Source organism: Notamacropus eugenii, chromosome 5, assembly GCF_028372415.1.
Source record: "Notamacropus eugenii isolate mMacEug1 chromosome 5, mMacEug1.pri_v2, whole genome shotgun sequence".
Classification (NCBI taxonomy): Eukaryota; Metazoa; Chordata; class Mammalia; order Diprotodontia; family Macropodidae; genus Notamacropus; species Notamacropus eugenii.
This window is the reverse complement of record NC_092876.1, coordinates 125,335,263-125,353,801: the sequence shown is the minus strand read 5'-3', so window position 1 is coordinate 125,353,801 and position 18,539 is coordinate 125,335,263. Positions and strand designations below refer to the sequence as shown.

The 18,539-nt window shown below is 40.5% G+C and overlaps 1 protein-coding gene across 6 annotated transcripts in view; it reads right to left on the bottom strand.

Annotated features, from left to right (window-relative positions):
• The window catches only part of ALG8 (ALG8 alpha-1,3-glucosyltransferase), a 39,137-nt gene extending 32,824 nt beyond the window's left edge, over positions 1-6,313 (bottom strand). For 5 of the 6 annotated variants that reach the window (XM_072610743.1, XM_072610744.1, XM_072610747.1 and 2 more), the window contains exons 1-3: positions 6,111-6,313; positions 4,180-4,258; positions 2,103-2,296 (exon numbers count right to left, since the gene is read on the bottom strand). In XM_072610743.1, coding sequence (XP_072466844.1) covers positions 2,103-2,296; positions 4,180-4,258; positions 6,111-6,208 — 371 coding nt within the window. In that variant the 5' untranslated portion in view covers positions 6,209-6,313. Of the gene's footprint in view, positions 1-743; positions 899-2,102; positions 2,297-4,179; positions 4,259-6,110 lie in introns of those variants that run through there. The other variant, XM_072610746.1, reaches the window with a different exon arrangement.
• Between the last annotated feature and the right edge of the window lie 12,226 nt (positions 6,314-18,539).

Below are 18,539 nucleotides of genomic sequence, written 5' to 3'. Positions count from 1 at the left end.
TTTCATTAGACCTCAATTTCCTGATCTGGAAAATGAACTAGATGACTTCTAAGGTCTCTAACAGCAATAAATCCCATGATGTAAGTGAACTACTTCTTTAAAAACAGCCCCTCCATTCCTTTACCCTACTGACTGAACACATGGAATCTCAAAGGTGATTGGAAAAGATGATCTAACATGTCTTAATTAGTCAGTAATGAAGCCTGAAAAAGACCTCAGAAACAATTCTACTCTACATCCTAAGCCATGCTATTTCTAATGAATATTTTCAATTCAGATCTTTTTTATTTTTAAGCTGACCATAAAATTCTGAGAATCTGGAGAGCACAGTATGTTTTGTATCTTCTTAAAAGTGAAAATGTAGAAAAACAGACTATCATGGGCTATTTTAGTTATACTGACCAAATTAAGAACAGGACATACTGTCGACTTTTCACGATCTGAATAATATCCAAATCACCTGTACTTGGTAGAATGGATTTTTGTATTTGCACATTCTAGAAACTAACACACTTTGAACAAAATAATATTAAATTCTAGGGGGATTACATATTAATTTATTTCCATTTTCTCCTTTGCTTCATTTGTCCTATCAGTTGAGTAGAACAACATTTAAAGTTATTCAAGGTATAAAGGTCAGTACAAATACTACCTTCTCCATGAAAGCCTTCCCTAGATCCCTCTAGCTAGTAATAGCAAATGACTCTTGACATCCCCTTTTTTAAATTCCCTAGTATACTCACTCATATTCTATTTTGCATTATAGCTCTCGCTGTATCTGTCTCATCTTCCTTTTAGATTGTAAGCACCTTAAGAGCACAGACCATACCATATTTATCTTGTTTTCTTCCCCAGTGTCTAGAATAGGACCTTACCCATAGCAGGCCTTTAAAAATATCTGTTGAATAAAAATGAAGAGTATTTGCGTCTGAAGTACAATTTCCCAAGAAGGTAATCAAAATCTTTGGTTTGAAAGAAATAATAGTTTGTATTTATATAGTGTTAGTATCATACATACTTTATGATAATAATAATGATAACAGATATAGCATCTACTGTATACCAGGCCCTGTGCTAAGCTCTTTTTTATAAATCTCATTTGATCCCCAAATAACCCTGGGAGGTACAAGTTATAACTGTTATTATTATTCCCATCTGACGGGCAATGGGAGATTAAGTGACTTGCCCAAGGTCACATATCTAGTAAGCATCTGAGCCTGGATTTGAACTCACTCCTTCCCTGACTCCAGGCCTAGGGTTCTATCCTTTGTACCACCTTTCATTTGACTGAAGAACAAAGTTTGAGCCCCCATTCCCTTCCAGCTACTAAGACACTGTATACTGAGATGGTAATTTCATAAGACGAAAGGAAGATTTCCTTCTAAAAAGGAGATGATGCCACTAGCCAAAATCGACTGTACTTGACTTTTTCTTTTCCTGTTTTCCTTTGTTCTTTTCACTATAGTCCTCCATTAAAAAAAAAAATCTTTTCTAGGAAAAGGCTATATGGCATACTTGGAAAGGGTAATAGGTTTAGAATTCTAACCTAGGCTCTAATTCTATTTCTGTTACTTACTATATGTCCATGGATGGACCATGGGTTATTTCTCTTTTCTGCACCGCTGTTTTCTTCTCTGTAAAATGAGGGTGGTGAAAGTATACTAGATGTTTTCTAAGGTCCCTTCCAGCACTGACATTTTACACTCAAAGATGAGATCAAACACTAATTATTTTCCTTTCTTAGTCTTTACACAGCACTTTCCCCTCCCTATTTAAGTCCTTTTGATTTTCTATTTTGAATATCATTACCTGAGTTTGTGCCACATTCTTCAATAGGTTGCTATTTTTACTTGCAGTTGATTTATCCAGGTTTTCAGTCCAATGCCTAGAACAGGACCCTACACTGAATACACATTGAAGGCTTCCCAAATTTTTTTTTCACTTTAGCTACACATTCTACATAAAATACAATACAGTTGAGAATTTCTGGAGCGCTTGCTGCCATAGGAACTTTGTTGTTAAAAAATAAGAAATGAGAACAAATTAAACTATGAAACATTATTTTTTCCTCCACAACACAAGAACACAATTCTTAGACTTACTCATAGACTGCATATATAAAGAGGACATCTGTAAAGATGACGGAAAATCTCTGGAAAAGTACAGTTCTAGGACTGGCATAATTCAAATTCTGTACATTCAGCATCTCTGGGTCAAAAACTTTGGCAATGTGTGACAGTGCATATTCAAACCATGCAAAAAATGGAGGGTAATCCAAAGTCCATTCTGAAGTTGCCTATGGTCAAAGGGAAAGAGAACACACATGAACACAAACACACACTCAAAGTCAGAGATGAAATAAAAACAAATCTTTTTAAAACATCACTTTTTAGAAAGCAAAATTAAACCAAACTACCTTCAAATAGGATATAAACATAATACAAGTCCCTCATAAAGCTAAATGCAATGGAATGTTATTGTGCTGTAAGAAATGAAGGGAATGGTTTCAGACAACCTTTGGAATAATTGTGAAGTGATAGGAACTGATGCAGACTGGGATTTTATATTGAAGTGAGCAGAATTAGGAGAACAATTTATGTAACAAACAACATTTTAAAGGCAAACAACTTCAAAAGACTTTAAAAATGTGGTAAGTGTAATGACCAACCATAATTCCAAAGGATCTATGACAAAACATGGTATCTACCTACTGAAAGACAGGTAATGGGCTTAATGTGCAGAATGAGACATTTTTTGGACAAGGGTAGTAACAGAATCTGGTTTACTTGATTTTGCATATTTGTTAAAGGGCTTTGGTTTCTTTTTTCTTTTTCAATGGGGGAAGTAAAAAAGAGACAAAATACATTTTTATTAGTTAAAAATTTTTTAAAAATACTACAAATGATCGCACAGATCGGAAAGTCGAAGACCACTGGATACATATACGTAGGGGATACTTAATCCAACTGCTTGATTTTAAAGGATAAAAAGAGCCCTATATACAGAAGTAAAGTCTCCTGGGCCACCTCTAAGAAGAGGGGCTGGTTTCTTGGGAATGCCTTGTGCTTCTTTAAAATAAAGATGCCAAACAAAGGAACACAGAGAAGGGTAGTGAGGAAGGAGTTCTTGGTGAAGGCTGGAGACAGAAGGTGAACTGAGGCCCAGAAGAGTAAAGCAGCGTGCCCATGGTCCTGCAGTTCGTTATTAGCAGAATCTGGACTAAAACCCAGGCCTCCTCATGTGTATACCATTGCTTTTTCCACTACAAGTTATCATACTTTAACAATAAAGTTCAAGGACAGTTCCCTTTATCCAAGAAGGAAGACATAATGCAAAATGTTACCACTCTTCCGATTTTATGAATTAAGAAATTTTGAAGTAGGTGATTAGGAGTGATAAGGAGAATCATGAAAAAAGCCGAATTAAACTTTATTTTGTTATTTTACAGAGGAGAGATTGGATAACTAGAATTGTGAAGAAAGCCAAATCCACGTCAAAAAAGGATTAGTTTAAGTTATGGGGGCTGCCTGACCTAGAGAAGAGAAGATTTGGGGGGATATGAGAGCACGCTAAACAGCAGCACAATAAAGGGAAAGCAGACTGACTCCAAAGTCAAAGGATCGGTTTCAAATTCTGTCTCTGAGGCTTAACCTTAACTTGCCGCTTGGGCAAGTCATGCAACCTCTTTGGGCCTCATTTTCCTCATCTGTAAAATGAAGCAACTGGACTAGATTCTAAGGCCCCTTCCACTTCTAGATTTATGATCTTACGATGAGTGTTTTCAGATATTTGAAGGGCTGGCATGAAGGAATTAGAATTGCTCTGTTTAGTCCCAAAGCGCAGAACCAGGAGTTACATGTAAAAGCTGCATGGAGGCAAATTTGGGCTTGACGTGAGGAAGAATTTTCCAAAACTTTGTCAAAAGTGGAATGGGCTGTCTTTGCAGTAAAGGGTTTTCTCCTTAGAAGTTTTCAAGTACAGGCTAGATGGTCATTTGTGAGTATTCTCATTTAGGTATCAACTAGAGATCTCTTCCAACTTAGAAACTGTGAGGTTCTGTGACAGAATTAGTTACTCCTGGAAACTATTTTCTCCTCATTCATGCATATTTAGGTTGTATCAAATACCCCACTGGAAGAAAGATAATATGTTTAACATTACAAAACAAAACATATTTACCTCATAGTACCATTGTGATACTGGTAAATTGTGAGTGATGGCAAGCCAGTTCCTGTGTACTTCAAAATCTGTAGAATAACTGCCAAAAAGAAAACAACAACAAAACAAAACCCTTTCATTAAGAAATTAGATCTATGATAAAGGATCGTGGATTGTGCTTTGGTTTCATATTCCCGTTCTTAAGGGGCTGTATTATTTCCTAATACAAAACCGATTGTATAAAAAGACATTAAATATATATATTTTCACATATATATGTGTACATACATACATATACACACACATACATATGTAAAGCCAGTTTTACAATGTAACATTATAAAAACTCACTTATCTAAAGGTCAAACTTGGGGCAATCTCAACCTCCTAAAACCTAATCATAAACCAAAGAGTTAAGGGAAAAGGCCTTTGGTTAAAACAACCATCATAAATCCCATGCCATTCACTCCAAATGAGGGGCTTTTACTCAAAGGCTAGTTACACTATTCTTACACAGAATTCTTACGAGCCTAGTTATTCATTTTTCTTTCGGTATATGGTAAGCTAGAAATAAACTCCTGCTGCACTGAGAAGTGTCAGGTGACAAGTAAAAGATAGAAAAAAAGGACTACAAAATTAGAGATAGCTAAAAGCACAGTGGTCTGGAGTTAATCTTCACGTTGGAGCAAGCAGGCCTACACACTTCAAAAATCTCTAAAGACAGAAAGCTGTATAAGGTTTAGAGTAGAAGTAGGGCCTTACTTGTGCTTTTTAAGGAAGTTAGGGATTCTAAGAGGAAGATGTTGGAAAGGAGTTCATGCCACATACGGAGAAATGTTTGTTCAGGGGTATGAAGGTAGGGCATAGAACTCGGTACACGGGCTTAGCTAACAGGTCAGTCTGACTGGAACAGCGGCATGAGGAGTAATATGAAATAAGGCTATAAATTCAGGGGGTGATGGATGGTGCAAGGCTTTAAGCAAGGCCCTGTGAGACACTTGTGTTCTACCACAGGGGCCTGACATGGTTTTAGGAGTATCAGAGTAATAGCAGGGAATCCATTAGGATGTTCTGCAGTACTGCAGGGCTAGAGGGTTCTGGAGAAGGGATGCTGGGATGGTGGTAGCTAAGGAGACAGACAGATGCAAGAGCTAGGGAGGCTGAAAAGATCTGACACCTCATTAGATGTGGGGGCTGATGGAAAGAGAGAATGCCAAGGGTGATGCCAAGACTGCAAAAGGTGATCCAGGTGAACATGATCACTTCACAGAAGAAAATGGGGCCTGGTGAGGCTAACTATACATATATATATATATATATGTATGTATACATACATACACACATGTGTATACATACATGCACATCTGCGCATACACACACAGACAGACTAACAGACTCTGGGGTCCAACCCGACCTCCCCTGTTAGACAAAGGTGTTTCATGAATGCTGGTAGACGGATTAGACGGAGCTGGGGGAGTCCTCGGGGACGGGGCTTTGAATACGCCATGTCGGATACCCCGGGCTTAAGCAGGGCACCTGGCATACAGTAAGGGCTTAATGCTTGCAGGATTATATACAGGCAACTTCGTGGGGCGGGATTTGGAGTCAAGAAGACCCGGATGCAGTGCGGCCTCAGGCGCTTCCTAGCTGTGCGACCCTGGGTTTCATGGCTACTTCACCTTGCTGCCTCAGTTTCCCCGCCTATAAACCTAGGGCTCCGGACTCGGTAGCTTCCGATCCGAACCCAAAGCCTCGGCGAGTGAGGCCGGAGTACCCGGGTGCACACACTGCGGCCCCAGGGCATGGGGGGGGGGGGGTCTCCTCCCCATTACCCGGATGTCCCTCCCCCTCCGCTGCCCAAGAGCCGGGGTGAGGGTGGAGCCGGGCCGCCCCCCAGGCCGCTCTCCCTCCCGCCCTCAGGCCCCGGCCCGCTCCCCCTCCGAGCCCCTTACTAGGCGGGTATGAGGAGGCATTTGAGCAGAGACACCCCGAGCGCCAGCGACAAGAAACCCCGCCCGCCGCCTCGGACAGCTGCCCCGGACGCCGCCATGGCGGCCCGCTCCCGCTCTTTCAATCAACTTTATCAGCAGCTTCCAAGAACACGAACAGGCGCCCGGGAGATTGCCTTGACGCATGCGCAGAAACGTTCTTTGAGAGCGTGGGCGGAGAGGGGGATGGGCTGTTTCGAATTTCCCGCGTTGACCCTCCCCCTCCCTTCTTCTTAACCCCAGCCCCCACCTGGGCTCCGCCCCACCAGAGAAGGGCCACCCTGCGCCTGCGCCTCCTCCTGCGCTTGCGCAGTGCTGACATTAACCCAGCCCTCTCAGTCTTCGTCTCAGAGGGCATTAGCCGCGCTCTGCTCCCTCCTCCCAGAGCCCCCACCCTTACGGGGAGGTCGTAGACTTAGAGCTGGAAGGATATTTAGGGGCCGGCGGGTCCAACCACGTCATCTTACCCGTGAGGCTCTGAGGCGCTGCTTGCCCAGGGTCACCAAGCTCGAGAACAGAAGCTGGCGCTTGTACCCGGGCTCGTGCCCCCAGATGCAGAGTCCTTGCCCCTGGAGCTGTGCGCAGAGGAGTGGGATGGGGGGTGGTCGAGACCGGGCCCCTTCTCCCCGCTGGCCCTAAACGGGTTGGGGTCTCCCAGAGCCTCGGTTTCCTCAGCTGTAGAAGGGTGATAACCATGTACCATACTGGGTATTGTCTTCTGACTTGCTTTTCAGCGTGGGGCCTGGCACACAGTAGGCGCTTACTAAATGTTTACTGACTGATGGTTGTATGTAGGACCATCTGAATTCAGGAAGATACACCAAAGTGGCCATTCAAGGCTCAGCCTAAAGAGGTTGATTTGGAGGATGGGCATCTGTGAAGCCTGGGTACTCATGTTCCTCTCTGACCTCCTGGCTATAATTTCCACAGTTTTTTTTAACTCAGTAAGCTAATGCACATTAAGTGTGGTTGATTGTTGTCCCTCCTTCTCAAAGAGGACCAAAATGACATTACTATCCTAGAGTCAAGTTTCAGTGTGTTGTGCTATGGTTGACCAGACCAACATGAGCTCTGAATGCTCTACCACAGGTTGGGCACGGATAGTCTGGATAGTCCCTGTGAGCATTGGGGGTAGATTCTCTAAATTTGTGTGTCTTATGTTTCCTTGGAGCTACTTTAATTCTGTTGCTCACAGAGCTGGGCACCTTCTCTGATGTGGGCACACCATGCTGAGCGGTCCTGTGCCAGTGTCTCCCATGTTACACCATCGATTCCAGAGTTGTTAAGACAGACCTTGAAAGTGCCCTTGTATTGCTTCTGACCACCAAGAGAGTGCTTACCCTCTTGAATTCTCCATAAAATAGTCTTTTTGGCAAGTATACATTTTGCATTGGAACAACGTGGCCAGCCCATTGGAGTTGCTCTGAAGTGTTTGAATACTTGGCAGTTCAGCTCTAGCAAGGACTTCAGTGTCTGGTTGGTGCCTTATCCTGCCAGGTGATCCTCAGAATCTTCCTAAGACAGTTCAAACAGAAGCAATGCTGTTTCCTGGCATGGCGCTGGTAGACTGTCCATGTTTCACAGGCATCCAACAATGAAGTAAGCACAATGGCTCTGTAGACCTTCTGTTTGGTAGTCAGTCAAATACCTCTTCTCTCCCACACTTTTCTTCGGAGCTTCCCAAACATTGAACTAGCTCTGGCAATGCGTGCATCAAGCTCATTGTCAATGTGTACATCCCTGGAAGGTACACTACCAAGGTAAGTGAACTTATCCACAGCATTCAAAACTTCTCCATTTGTTTTAACCGATAGTTCCCCATAAGGATGGTGTGGCAGTGGCTGATGGAGCACCTGTGTTTTCTTGATGTTCTATATTTTATTGTTGTTGTGTCTTTTCAGTCAACTCTTTCTTTGACCCCATTTTAGGGTTTTCTTGCCAGATACTGAAGTAGTTTTCAATAGGGAAAGGATTGGTGCTGGATCCCTAAAAGGAAAAGACTATGTCTAAGGGACCCCAAAGCCCCTAAATCCAGATCTCTGTTCTCCTGAGGCACTAGACCCATCCCAGTCAATAATCCTTATAACTGCCCTTTCATTGCAGGCCCTTGATTATCATTTAATATCATTTTTGGACTTTAATAAGGGTCCAAGTCTGAACTAATCAATCAGACTGCTTTGTTTTGCTCTAAAATTGCCCTTTCTTATGTCCGCAACTTCAAAGACCTGTTTATGACAGGATGCCTGCAACCAGAGTGGTGTGATTCTTCTTGTCTTGATATGCAGAAACAGAGAAAAATAAACATCCTGGGATCTTAATTTCCAAATGACTCTACCTTGTCAATTGTCTCACTGTGTTTACAATTTATACAACTAAGAAAATTCCGTTCTCATGGTAAAGTGTATTAAAACCTTCTCATTCTTGTATCAGTCAGATACAAGATCAGTCAGAAGTTTTCTTCTGGTTCCATGATCATTTATTGGCTAGTTTTAAGGGAATAAATAATATGGAATTTCATATCACCTAGCCTGTTTGCCTTTTTAACCAAATTTTCGGGTCAATACCCTCACTGTCTGCACCTGGCCCCACCCCAGTCTATTTCCCACCCTTAATCCCATCTAGATCTTCCCACAGTGTTTCTGTATAAAAGTGTCTTTCCCCCATTAAATTGCTCAGATTTAGAAAGTTTGGCCTGCTTCTGTTGACAACACAATAAACCTTGTCACTGACTGAAAGGAGGTTTGAGTGATCTAATTCTTTCAAGGCAGACCCATATCCTTTACCCTTGCATTTCGGAGTTCCCAGCACCCCTATACCACAACAATTTTCCATTTTCTTCTCCAGCTCATTTTACAGATGACAAACTGAGGCAAATGGTGAAGTGACTTACCCCAGGGTCACACAGCTAGAAGTATCTGAAGCTACCTTAGAACCCAGGAAGATGTCTTCCTGGTTCCAAGCCCAGTGCTCTATTCACTGAGTCATTTAGCGGTCCCCAAAAGTACCATATTAGCTGGAGGTCTCACCACTTTCTTGAAGTGGTCGTTATGTCATGAATTGTTACTAGGTATCATTTTAGAAGGATTAGGCCAGTTAGTAACAGAGCAGGCAGTGCCAGGCATTGTGCTAAGTGCTAAGGATACCCATAACAAATCAGAAGAAAGACGTGCCTGTCTTCGAGGAGCTTACATTCTAGAGGGGAAGACAACCCATAAAAGGAAGCCGAAGGAGGTGGGTGAAGGTACTCACATGGGTGCATAGAGACCAATCAGAAGTATAGTAGGAAGAGGACTGAAGCATGACTAACCTGGGTCTGTCCCCAAAATGGACTCTTCCCTTCCCCCAAAGAACTCACCAATGGGAAAAAAAGTCTTGTTAGTGGAGGAATGTTCCAAGAGAAGCTGAGTGAGAAGAGCAACCTGTAGGAGAATAAAGAATTGCAATCAAAGGTGAATATAATTAATTATGTAATTATATTCATGAAGTCTAAATATATTTTCCTCTGATCATGTGTGTCAGTAATAGCCTCTTCCCTTTGTACTTCCAAAACATTGTTTTTGCACCTCTTTAATACATTGGGATTATAATATTATACATTCTTCCCTGCAGTGGCCCTTCTTAGTATGTAATTCTCTACTGGCTTCCTCGTATAATTTGGTATAGATGTCAGTATCTTGCAACAAAGCCCCACCTTATCTTAGTTACAGCTCTCCTAGGCTATGAATTTTATGGTAGAGACCATGTTTTAATTAAAATTTTGTTTTTCTTTCAGCACTTAATGTAGAGCTTTACACAGAACTAGAATTTAATAATTTTTTAAAAAAAAATTGAAGAAATTTCTGATCATACAGTCCCAAATAGAAAAACTTGGATGCCCTTGACATACAGCATTTTCATTTATTCATCTCCATAAATATTTATTGAATGTCAGTTATGGACACAACACTGTACTGTAGGGGTCACAAAAATATGCTCTCTGTTTTTAAGAAACTTGCTGTTAAAAAAGCTGAAGAGAAAAAAATAATGTTTTTTTGAATGAATGAAATAAATATCCTAGATAACAGCCTTTGGGAAGATATAGTCCTTCTTATCAGTATTTGGAGAGAAGGCCTGCTTTCAGTGTGGTGGATGGATCTCAAAGGAACACTGCAAATGTAAAGTTCAGATTCTAATTTCCTCTAAGTCCCTTTGGACAACATGCTCTAGAATATGACATCATTTTAAGGAGGTGGGCTGGCATTTCTATTGAAGCTGCAGACTGCTAAAACTTTCATAAATAGTTCCCATTTCCCAGTGCTTAAAGGTTTTTGAAAGTCTTTTCTCAAAACGACTCAAGGAGGTGGGGTCATGCAAGCATTATTATCTTCCTTTCACACATGAGGAATCTGAGACTTGTAGCAGGGAAGAGGTTTGCTAGTAAATGACCAAGTCGGGATTCAAGCCCAGGTCTCATGACTTTAAACACAAGAATCTTTCCACTGTAGCATGTTGGCCTCATTATGTTCCTAGTGCTTTGTGGTATACCAGAGACTGTGCAAGATTTAGGATTAAGGAAACCTGTGTTTGAATCCTGCTTCTATTACTTACTAGCTGTGTGATTTTGGGCAATTCATTTATCTCTGAGAGCCTTGGTTTCTTCAACTGTGAAATGATGGTAATCATGTTTGCACTAATCTTCCATACTGGCTTGTAAGAGATCTTTATAAATCTTAAAGCCCTAAGAAAATGGGAGTAATTAATTTAAGCTTGAGGGTTTTGACAAAGCACCATGCATGATCCGATTTGGGATGTCTGGTTAGTGGGAAGACTGGTCCTCTTCTTATGTCTTCTCCCCTGTCCTGGCTGGAGTTGCCCAGAACTCAACCAGAGTGCTTAAAAGCGGACATGGCAGTTCTGTTCCTTCTAGTGAGAAGGAAGACTACAGGATCTGACCACTTGCCCTGCTGTGCTGCCTCCTGAGGTCCTCCTGGCCTTACCATTTGCCCTGTGTTTATGTCTTTTGGTCCCCGGAATTGATATCTCACCCACAGATGTGACCTGAGGATTCTTGGGCCTTTTCATTTGCCCTGATGCTGAACCTGTAGTACAGCTGGGCTCTTCCATTCACCCTGAACTTTTTTGTGTGTTTCTCCCTCAATTTGAGTGTGAACCCATGAAAGCAGATACTGGTCTATTCTTTTCTAGTGTGTCCCCAGCTTATAGTCCAGTGCTTGGCGTTTAGTAAGCACTTAATAAATGTTCATTCTTTCATTCCATACCATGAGTTCAATGTTCCATTGTGAAGTACCGAGTAATCCAGTAAGAGATTTCTGCCAGCAGTCTTCCTGTTTAATAGGAACCAGGAAGAGAGTGCTAGAAATCACAGAAACATAAATATTGAGGTACAAGGGACCTTAGAAGTCCAATCCTTTTGTTTTACAGAGGAGGGCTGCAAGGCCCAAAGAAGACATGAACATTTTATTCAAATTGATTGATAGATAAAAGTAAAGATTCTACTTTCATCTATAAGGTATCTATTACCAGAGCCAGGCCTAGCTCTTAGAAAATTGGGATCTGACCCAGGGAGTTAACATCTATACGTCTTTGTGATCTGTGTATATTTCTGGGGACAAAGGCAGGGAAACCAGGGAATAAGCGTTTCTATTTCCCCCACTCTTGCCAGGCTTTATATATTTATTATTTTTGTAATAGAGCCATATTTAGCCACAACTGCATCAAAGTCAAGGATGAAGGCACCCAGGACAGTCCCACTGCTGTGTGTATATGTATATATATACACATATAATGTAATATTACATCATTTGATCCTCACAATAACCCTGAAAGATAGGTTCTATGATTATCCACATTTTATAGTTGAGGAAACTGAGGCACATAGAGATGAAATGTCTTGCCCAGGGTTGTTCAGCTAATAAGTATCTCTGGCAAGATTTGAACTCAGGTCTTTCTGACTCCAGGCCCAGTGCGCTATCTAAAGCAATTGACATCTCCCCATCAAGGAATCAAACCCTAGCCTCCCCTGTGACAGGCTGGGTAACTCATCACTCTAGTAACCAGAAGCCTAAAAAACATACTTCCTAACTACAGTAACCACCACCCCTTCATTTTATCACCCCTCATTTAGAAGTGTAAAGTACATCTGTTCCTTGACCACCAACTACTCGTGTCCTTCTCCCCGGCCTGTCTTCCACCCATAATGCCTTTGGGGTTGAAGGCAGTAATTTTCCAGCAAGATTACACCGGCAATGGGACTGTTCTGGGTGCCTCCATCCTTGACTTTATTGCAGTTGTGGTTAATTGTGGCTCTATTACAAAAATTAGCAATCATTTTTATATGTAGTGGAAGGTATTGGCTAACAAGGGTCTTATTTTTATTATATGTGTGATATGCTGCCTAATATGAATCTGTGAGAAATGTTGGTGAATCTGCTTCTAGAAATGGGTGATGGAAGGGCCCTTTCTCCTCTGCTCAGAGCATGTGCAGTTCTCCTCTGACATCATGTTTCCTTTGGGTATACTAACTACCTGGTGATGAAAAGCCTTCTTACTGGTTGCCAAGCTAGAATTGAGTAGGCATATGAACAGCTTGAACCTACACACTCCTCCCTCTCTGCTCAGACAGAATTCAGGGAATCTACAAGAAAGAGAGAATACTTGTGCAGTATCTGATGCTGTGAGGGAGAGGGCCCCAGGATCACCTATTTCTGAAAGCAGGCTTACTAAGCCACCCTGTGGGTTGGTACTAGGCAGAGCCCAGTGAACATGTTTTAAATCTGTCACTGCCCAATGTCCTCCATTGCATAGAGATTTTTGTTGTTATCTTTTAGGATTTGGATCTGGCCTGTATAGTAATTTCTTGTACCTCCTCCAGCATTCATTAAAAATTAGAAATGAGACTGCTTGAAGTTGTACTTGACATATTTCCACTGCATCTAGTTAATGCAGGCTTTCCTTCCCTCAACAATCCTCTACTGAGCACCTACCATGTACAAGGCAGTGCAGGAAGCACTGTGTAGAATACAAAGAAGATATCCTCAGAGAGTTTAGGGTAATAGCTTTTATGATAAGCATTCCCCTTTCTAAAATACTCCAAGGACTGCCTAGTCTAACAATCTAACATCTAACAAATGCCTTAAAGAGTAAAATAATATCCACAAAGGAAAGAGGAAAAAGGAAAGTAATCCTCAGAAGAAAAATATTGCAGGAAAATTAATTTAGTCAAGAGGTTCCAGTAGTCAATAAATATTATGGAATGAAAGAAAATAATAGTAATAGCTAACATTTACATGTTACTTACTATGTGCCAGGCATTGTGCTAAGTGCTTCATAATTATTTTTTATTTGATTCTCACAGTTTTTCAAGGTAGGTGCTCATTATTATCTCCATTTTACAAATGAAGAAACTGAGACAAAAAAGTTTAAGAGATTTGACCAAGGTCACACAGCTAGTAAGTGTCTAAATCCAGATTTGAACTCAGGTTTTCCTGACTTCAGGCCTGGCTCTATCCATTGTCCCACCTAGGAAAAATATTCTGAAGGAGAGGAAAAGACTGCAACAGCAATAACTACATTTCTAGGAAAGATAATGTACAGATTTCAAGAATCCAGAGATTTAGCATCACAAGAAGAGATCTAAAGACCTAGTATTTATAAGAGAAAAAGTAATATTGGTAAAGGAAAAATTCAAGAAAATGAACATGATAATTGGCAAAGTAGAAAATGCAGTGGAAAGATCTCAGTGAATCAGGGAACACTCAGGGATAGTCAGGTCAAGCAGAATAAAAAATATAGAGGTGAACAAATAATGGAGCAAAATTTTAAAATGACAAAACTGAAAGGAGACCTCAGACTGGTATGAACCAAAACAGCATTGCTAGAGGACAATCCAGTCCAATCCAATAAATATTTATTAAGCCCCTGCTATGTGCCATATAGTGTGCTAAGTGCTGAGGATAAAAAGAAAGACAGTTCCTGCGCTGAAGGAGCTTATTACAATCTAATGGTGGGGGACATAACATGCAAAAGGAGGCAGGAAAACAGGCCAGGGGGACCTGTAAGCATAAGCAAAGTGGGATTTTTTTTTTCTAGAGTTCAGTTTCCTAGGCTCAGGCCAAACTGTAAACATCTGAAGGATAGCCTCGGTAATTCACAGCTGTGCTGAGTCACATGGGTTGTGATGCTGTCTGGCTCTGAGCCTATTAGTTGAAAGCTATATATACTGGGAGGCTGGTATTCTGCTTTGGGGAGGCTTGCTGATGAGAAGGATCTTTTGATTCCCTGGTCAGGAGTCTGAGTAGCCATTTGTTAAGAACCCCTTCCCCCCAGCTACTCAGATATTGGTGCTCTCCTGGTCTGGTGCTGTATGTAGGTGGTTGTATTATTCTGCTTAGACAGTTGGAGCCCTGTCTACTGAATTCTTTCTTGGACACTCTCTTCTTTCTACTTATCTGTCTGTTAATTAAAGTAAGATTGTAAATCCCTTTAAAGTTGTCTTTCCTTTAGAAAAGCAGATCAAAGAACCTGTGCTAGCAGCCCACCCTGTGTGCTGGTGTGGTTGCTAAAACAGGACCCTAGAGCATACCTGGTATAGGGGGATCTTGTTCTGTGAAGTTGAAACCAAGCAGAGCAACAAATGCAAAATGAGGAAATAGTAGGGTAGGATAAAGCTCTAGGGGGATGATTTAGGAATTACTGCTCTCCTATTTATACTAAAATATTTAAGCAACTTCTTTTTAATGGTGGCAAATTGAAAATTGAAGGGATGCCTCTCCACTGGGAAATGGCTGAACAAGTTATGGTGTATGATTGTGATGGGATACCATTGTGCTACAAGAAATGATGAGCACAATGCTTTCAGAAAGACCAAGAAAGACTTACATGAACTGATACAGAAGTGAGGAGAACCAGCAAAACATTGTACACAGGAGCAGCAACATTGTACTATGATCAACTGTGAATGACTTAGCTGTTCTCAGCAGTACAATAATCAAAGACAATTCCAAAGGACTTATGATATCTTGTCTCTGTCCACAACCAGAGAAAGAACTGATGGAGTCTGAATAAAGATTGAAACATTATTTTTTGTTTTCCTTATTTTTCAGGGATTTTTGTCTGCTTTCTTTCACAACATGATCAACATGGAATTATATTTTGCACATAATTGCACGTGTATAACCTATACCAAATTGTTTGCTGTCTCAGGGAGGGGTGAGAGGAGAGAGGGAGGAAGAGAATTTGAAACTCAAAAAATTTTTAAATGAATGCTAAAAATTTTTACATATAATTAGAAAAAATAAGATACTACTAAGAGAATAAAAAAGATATTATTGGTGTCCTAGAAAATTATGAAGAAAAGACTGAATACAACTTTCTAAGAAATAATATAAGAAAAATAAGAAATATTGGAAACAGGGAAGAGTGAAAATTGATTGGATTCTTATGATTTTTGAGAGGGAGGATCGGAAGTTTAATTCATTCAGAAATAAAATTACCAATTTCTAGAACTTCATAGTCAAGGAGAGAGTTTCATAAACATCCAGAGAGAAGCACTTTTCAGGTCAACTAACATTGATTCAAATGGCCCAAACGCTTCTCAAGGGAAGACAAGCAAAGAAAGAAAGGGCTGGAATGTAATATATTAAAAAGTAAGGGAAGTTTGCCTGCATACTACTATAAGTTACCTAACAAAGCTGAGCATATTTCTTCAGGATGAAAGCTGATTCTTCAATAAAATCTGAAAAGATCATAGATCTAGAGCTGAGAGGAATGTCAGAGGCCACGTAATCAGTCAACAACCATTATCAAGACCTTGCTATCATCTAGGCATTGTAAACCACCCCCATCATTTTATAGATAAGGAAGCTGAGACCCAGGGAGGTTAAATGTCTTGCCCAGGGTGATACAGATGGAGAGGAAACAAAGTAACCTAGAATTAAAAGCAAATAAAATGTAAAGGTTGATTCTACATGAAGATGATGTAAGAAAGTGATATAAATTCATTGAAGCTTTCAAATTACACTTAGTAAAGGAGTCATTAAAAAGCAAAGTCTAAAACTTTTGAGGGAAGAATTCTTAAAAAAAAACTAGGTTATCTGGAGGACTAAAGAGAATATGGGAAGAAAAATCAAAATGATATCTTTTGAAATCTGACACAATATTCAAATAAGAAATTAAGGGTAAAAAAGAGAAAGTGATTCTCTTTGCAGTATCCTTGACAAGGGCCAGCTAGGTGGCACAGTGGATGGAATTCCAAACCTGGAGTCAGGAAGGCTTGAGTTCAAATCCATTCACAGGTACTTATTAACTATGTAACCCTGAGCAAGTCACTTAACACTTACCTTAGTTTCCTCATCTGTGAAATGAGTTGGAGAAGAAAATGGCAAGCCATTCCAATATCTTTGCCAAGAAAACCCGAAATGGGCTCACAAAAAGTTGAATACACTCAAACAACTGAATAACAACAAAATCCCTAACAAAGAAGTCATCCAGGCTCTGTATGAAGAAACCAAAGTAAGGAGGAACTTACTACTTCTTGAGGTAGTTTACCCTACTTTGGGGTACCTTTAATTGTTAGAATGTTTTTCCTTATTTTGAATCAAAATCTGTTGCTGCAACTGCTACCCATCATTACTTGTTCCTCCATATGGGGCCAAGGAGAACAAGTCTAAATACTTCTTCCATATAATATTCCTTCAAATACTTGTAGAGAACTGTTATGTCCCCATTAAATCTCTACTCTAAACATCCCTAGTTTCTTCAACTGATCCATGATTTCTGGTGCCCTTGACATACTGGTTTGATATCTTGTTGTTTATGTCTTACTGTATGTCAGTGTTCTTCCAAAAAATGTGGCACTAGGCACTGAATACAATCCTCCAGGTATAGAAGGTATAATGAAAGTATAGAAGGATGATTACTGCCCCCTCCCCCTCATTTTGCAACCTAACAAAGCATTCACTTTTTTGGCAGTCAAAGCATCCTGCTGAATCATGTTCAGTTTATGGTTCATTAAATCCTCCAGCACTTTGTGTGGATCTCTCTTTTTGCTGCTATCATGTTCTATCTTTTATCATATCCATTTGTGTACATGGTTTTGTCCCTCCTGTTTAATTGCACACTCATTCAAGGTCAAGGATTATGTTGTTTTCCATCTTTGTATCTTTAGCACCAAACACAGGGCTTGGCACAGAGTGGATCCTTAAAAGATGCTTATTTATTAGAATTTAATTAGAGATGAGTGATCATCCAGCTTTTGTCTGAAGACATCCAGGGGGGAAAAATCAATATTTTTCAAGCCAATCCATCTCTAATTTTTAGGAAATTGCCCTGAGATTGAACCTAAAGTTACTTTCTATCAATTTTGAGGCATTTATGCCTAGTTCTGATCTCTGAGACAAAACTGAACATAACCCTTCTTCCATAAGATAACCTTTCAAGTACTGAAAGACAGCTCTCTAGTTCCCCTGGTATCTTCTTTTCTCTAGGATAAACATACTTAGTTTTTTCATCTAATTTTTTAATGATATGGACTCAAAGCCAATCAGTTTCCTAGTTGCCTTCCTCTGAAGGTTTCTCCACCTTATCAATGGCCTTCCTAAAATGTGACGTCCAGAATTAAACATGATACCTTAGATATGATTTGACCTGAGGAAGCAGTTGGGGTTAACTGACTTGCCCAGAACCACAGAGCTAGTAAGTGTCAAGTGTCTGAGGCCAAATTTGAACTCAGGTCCTCCTGAATCCAGGGCCAGTGGTTGTCTCTCTTAATGTAGAGTAAGATAGCATCAATGAGCTTAATCTGGCAGCTAGGTGGTGCAGTGGATAGAGCACTGAGCATGGAGTCAAGAAGGCCTGAGCTTCACATCTTCAGCCTCAGCCTTCAGCCTCAGATACTAGCTATGTAACCTTGGACAAGTCACTTAACCTGTTTGCCTTAGTGTCCTCAACGTTAAAATTGGGATAATAATAGCACCCACCTCCCAGGGTTGTTGTGAGAATCAAGAGACAATATTTGTAAAGAGCTTAGCACAATGCCTCACATATGGTAGGTGCCAAATAAATGCTAGCTATTAATAATAATACTAGTATTAATAACTATAATCTTTTCTGAAGAATTCCACCCTTGAAGTATTCACTGGTTTGCCCTACCTTCCCTTTGTTCTTTGAGTGTGTGTGGTCCAATGTCTCATCCTTGAGCTAGGAGCTAGGAGAACATGGGTTCTTAGTGGAAACTAGTTGGTTTATATGTGTCTGGGGGGAGGTAGGAATAATTATTAGTGGTTGTTTATGTGAGCTGACTCAAGATAATTTAAGTGATATCATTCTGAAAGTGTGCCTCTGAGGGACGTAGTGGAAAAAGCATTGATTTTATAGACCAAATGCCTAAGTTTGTAA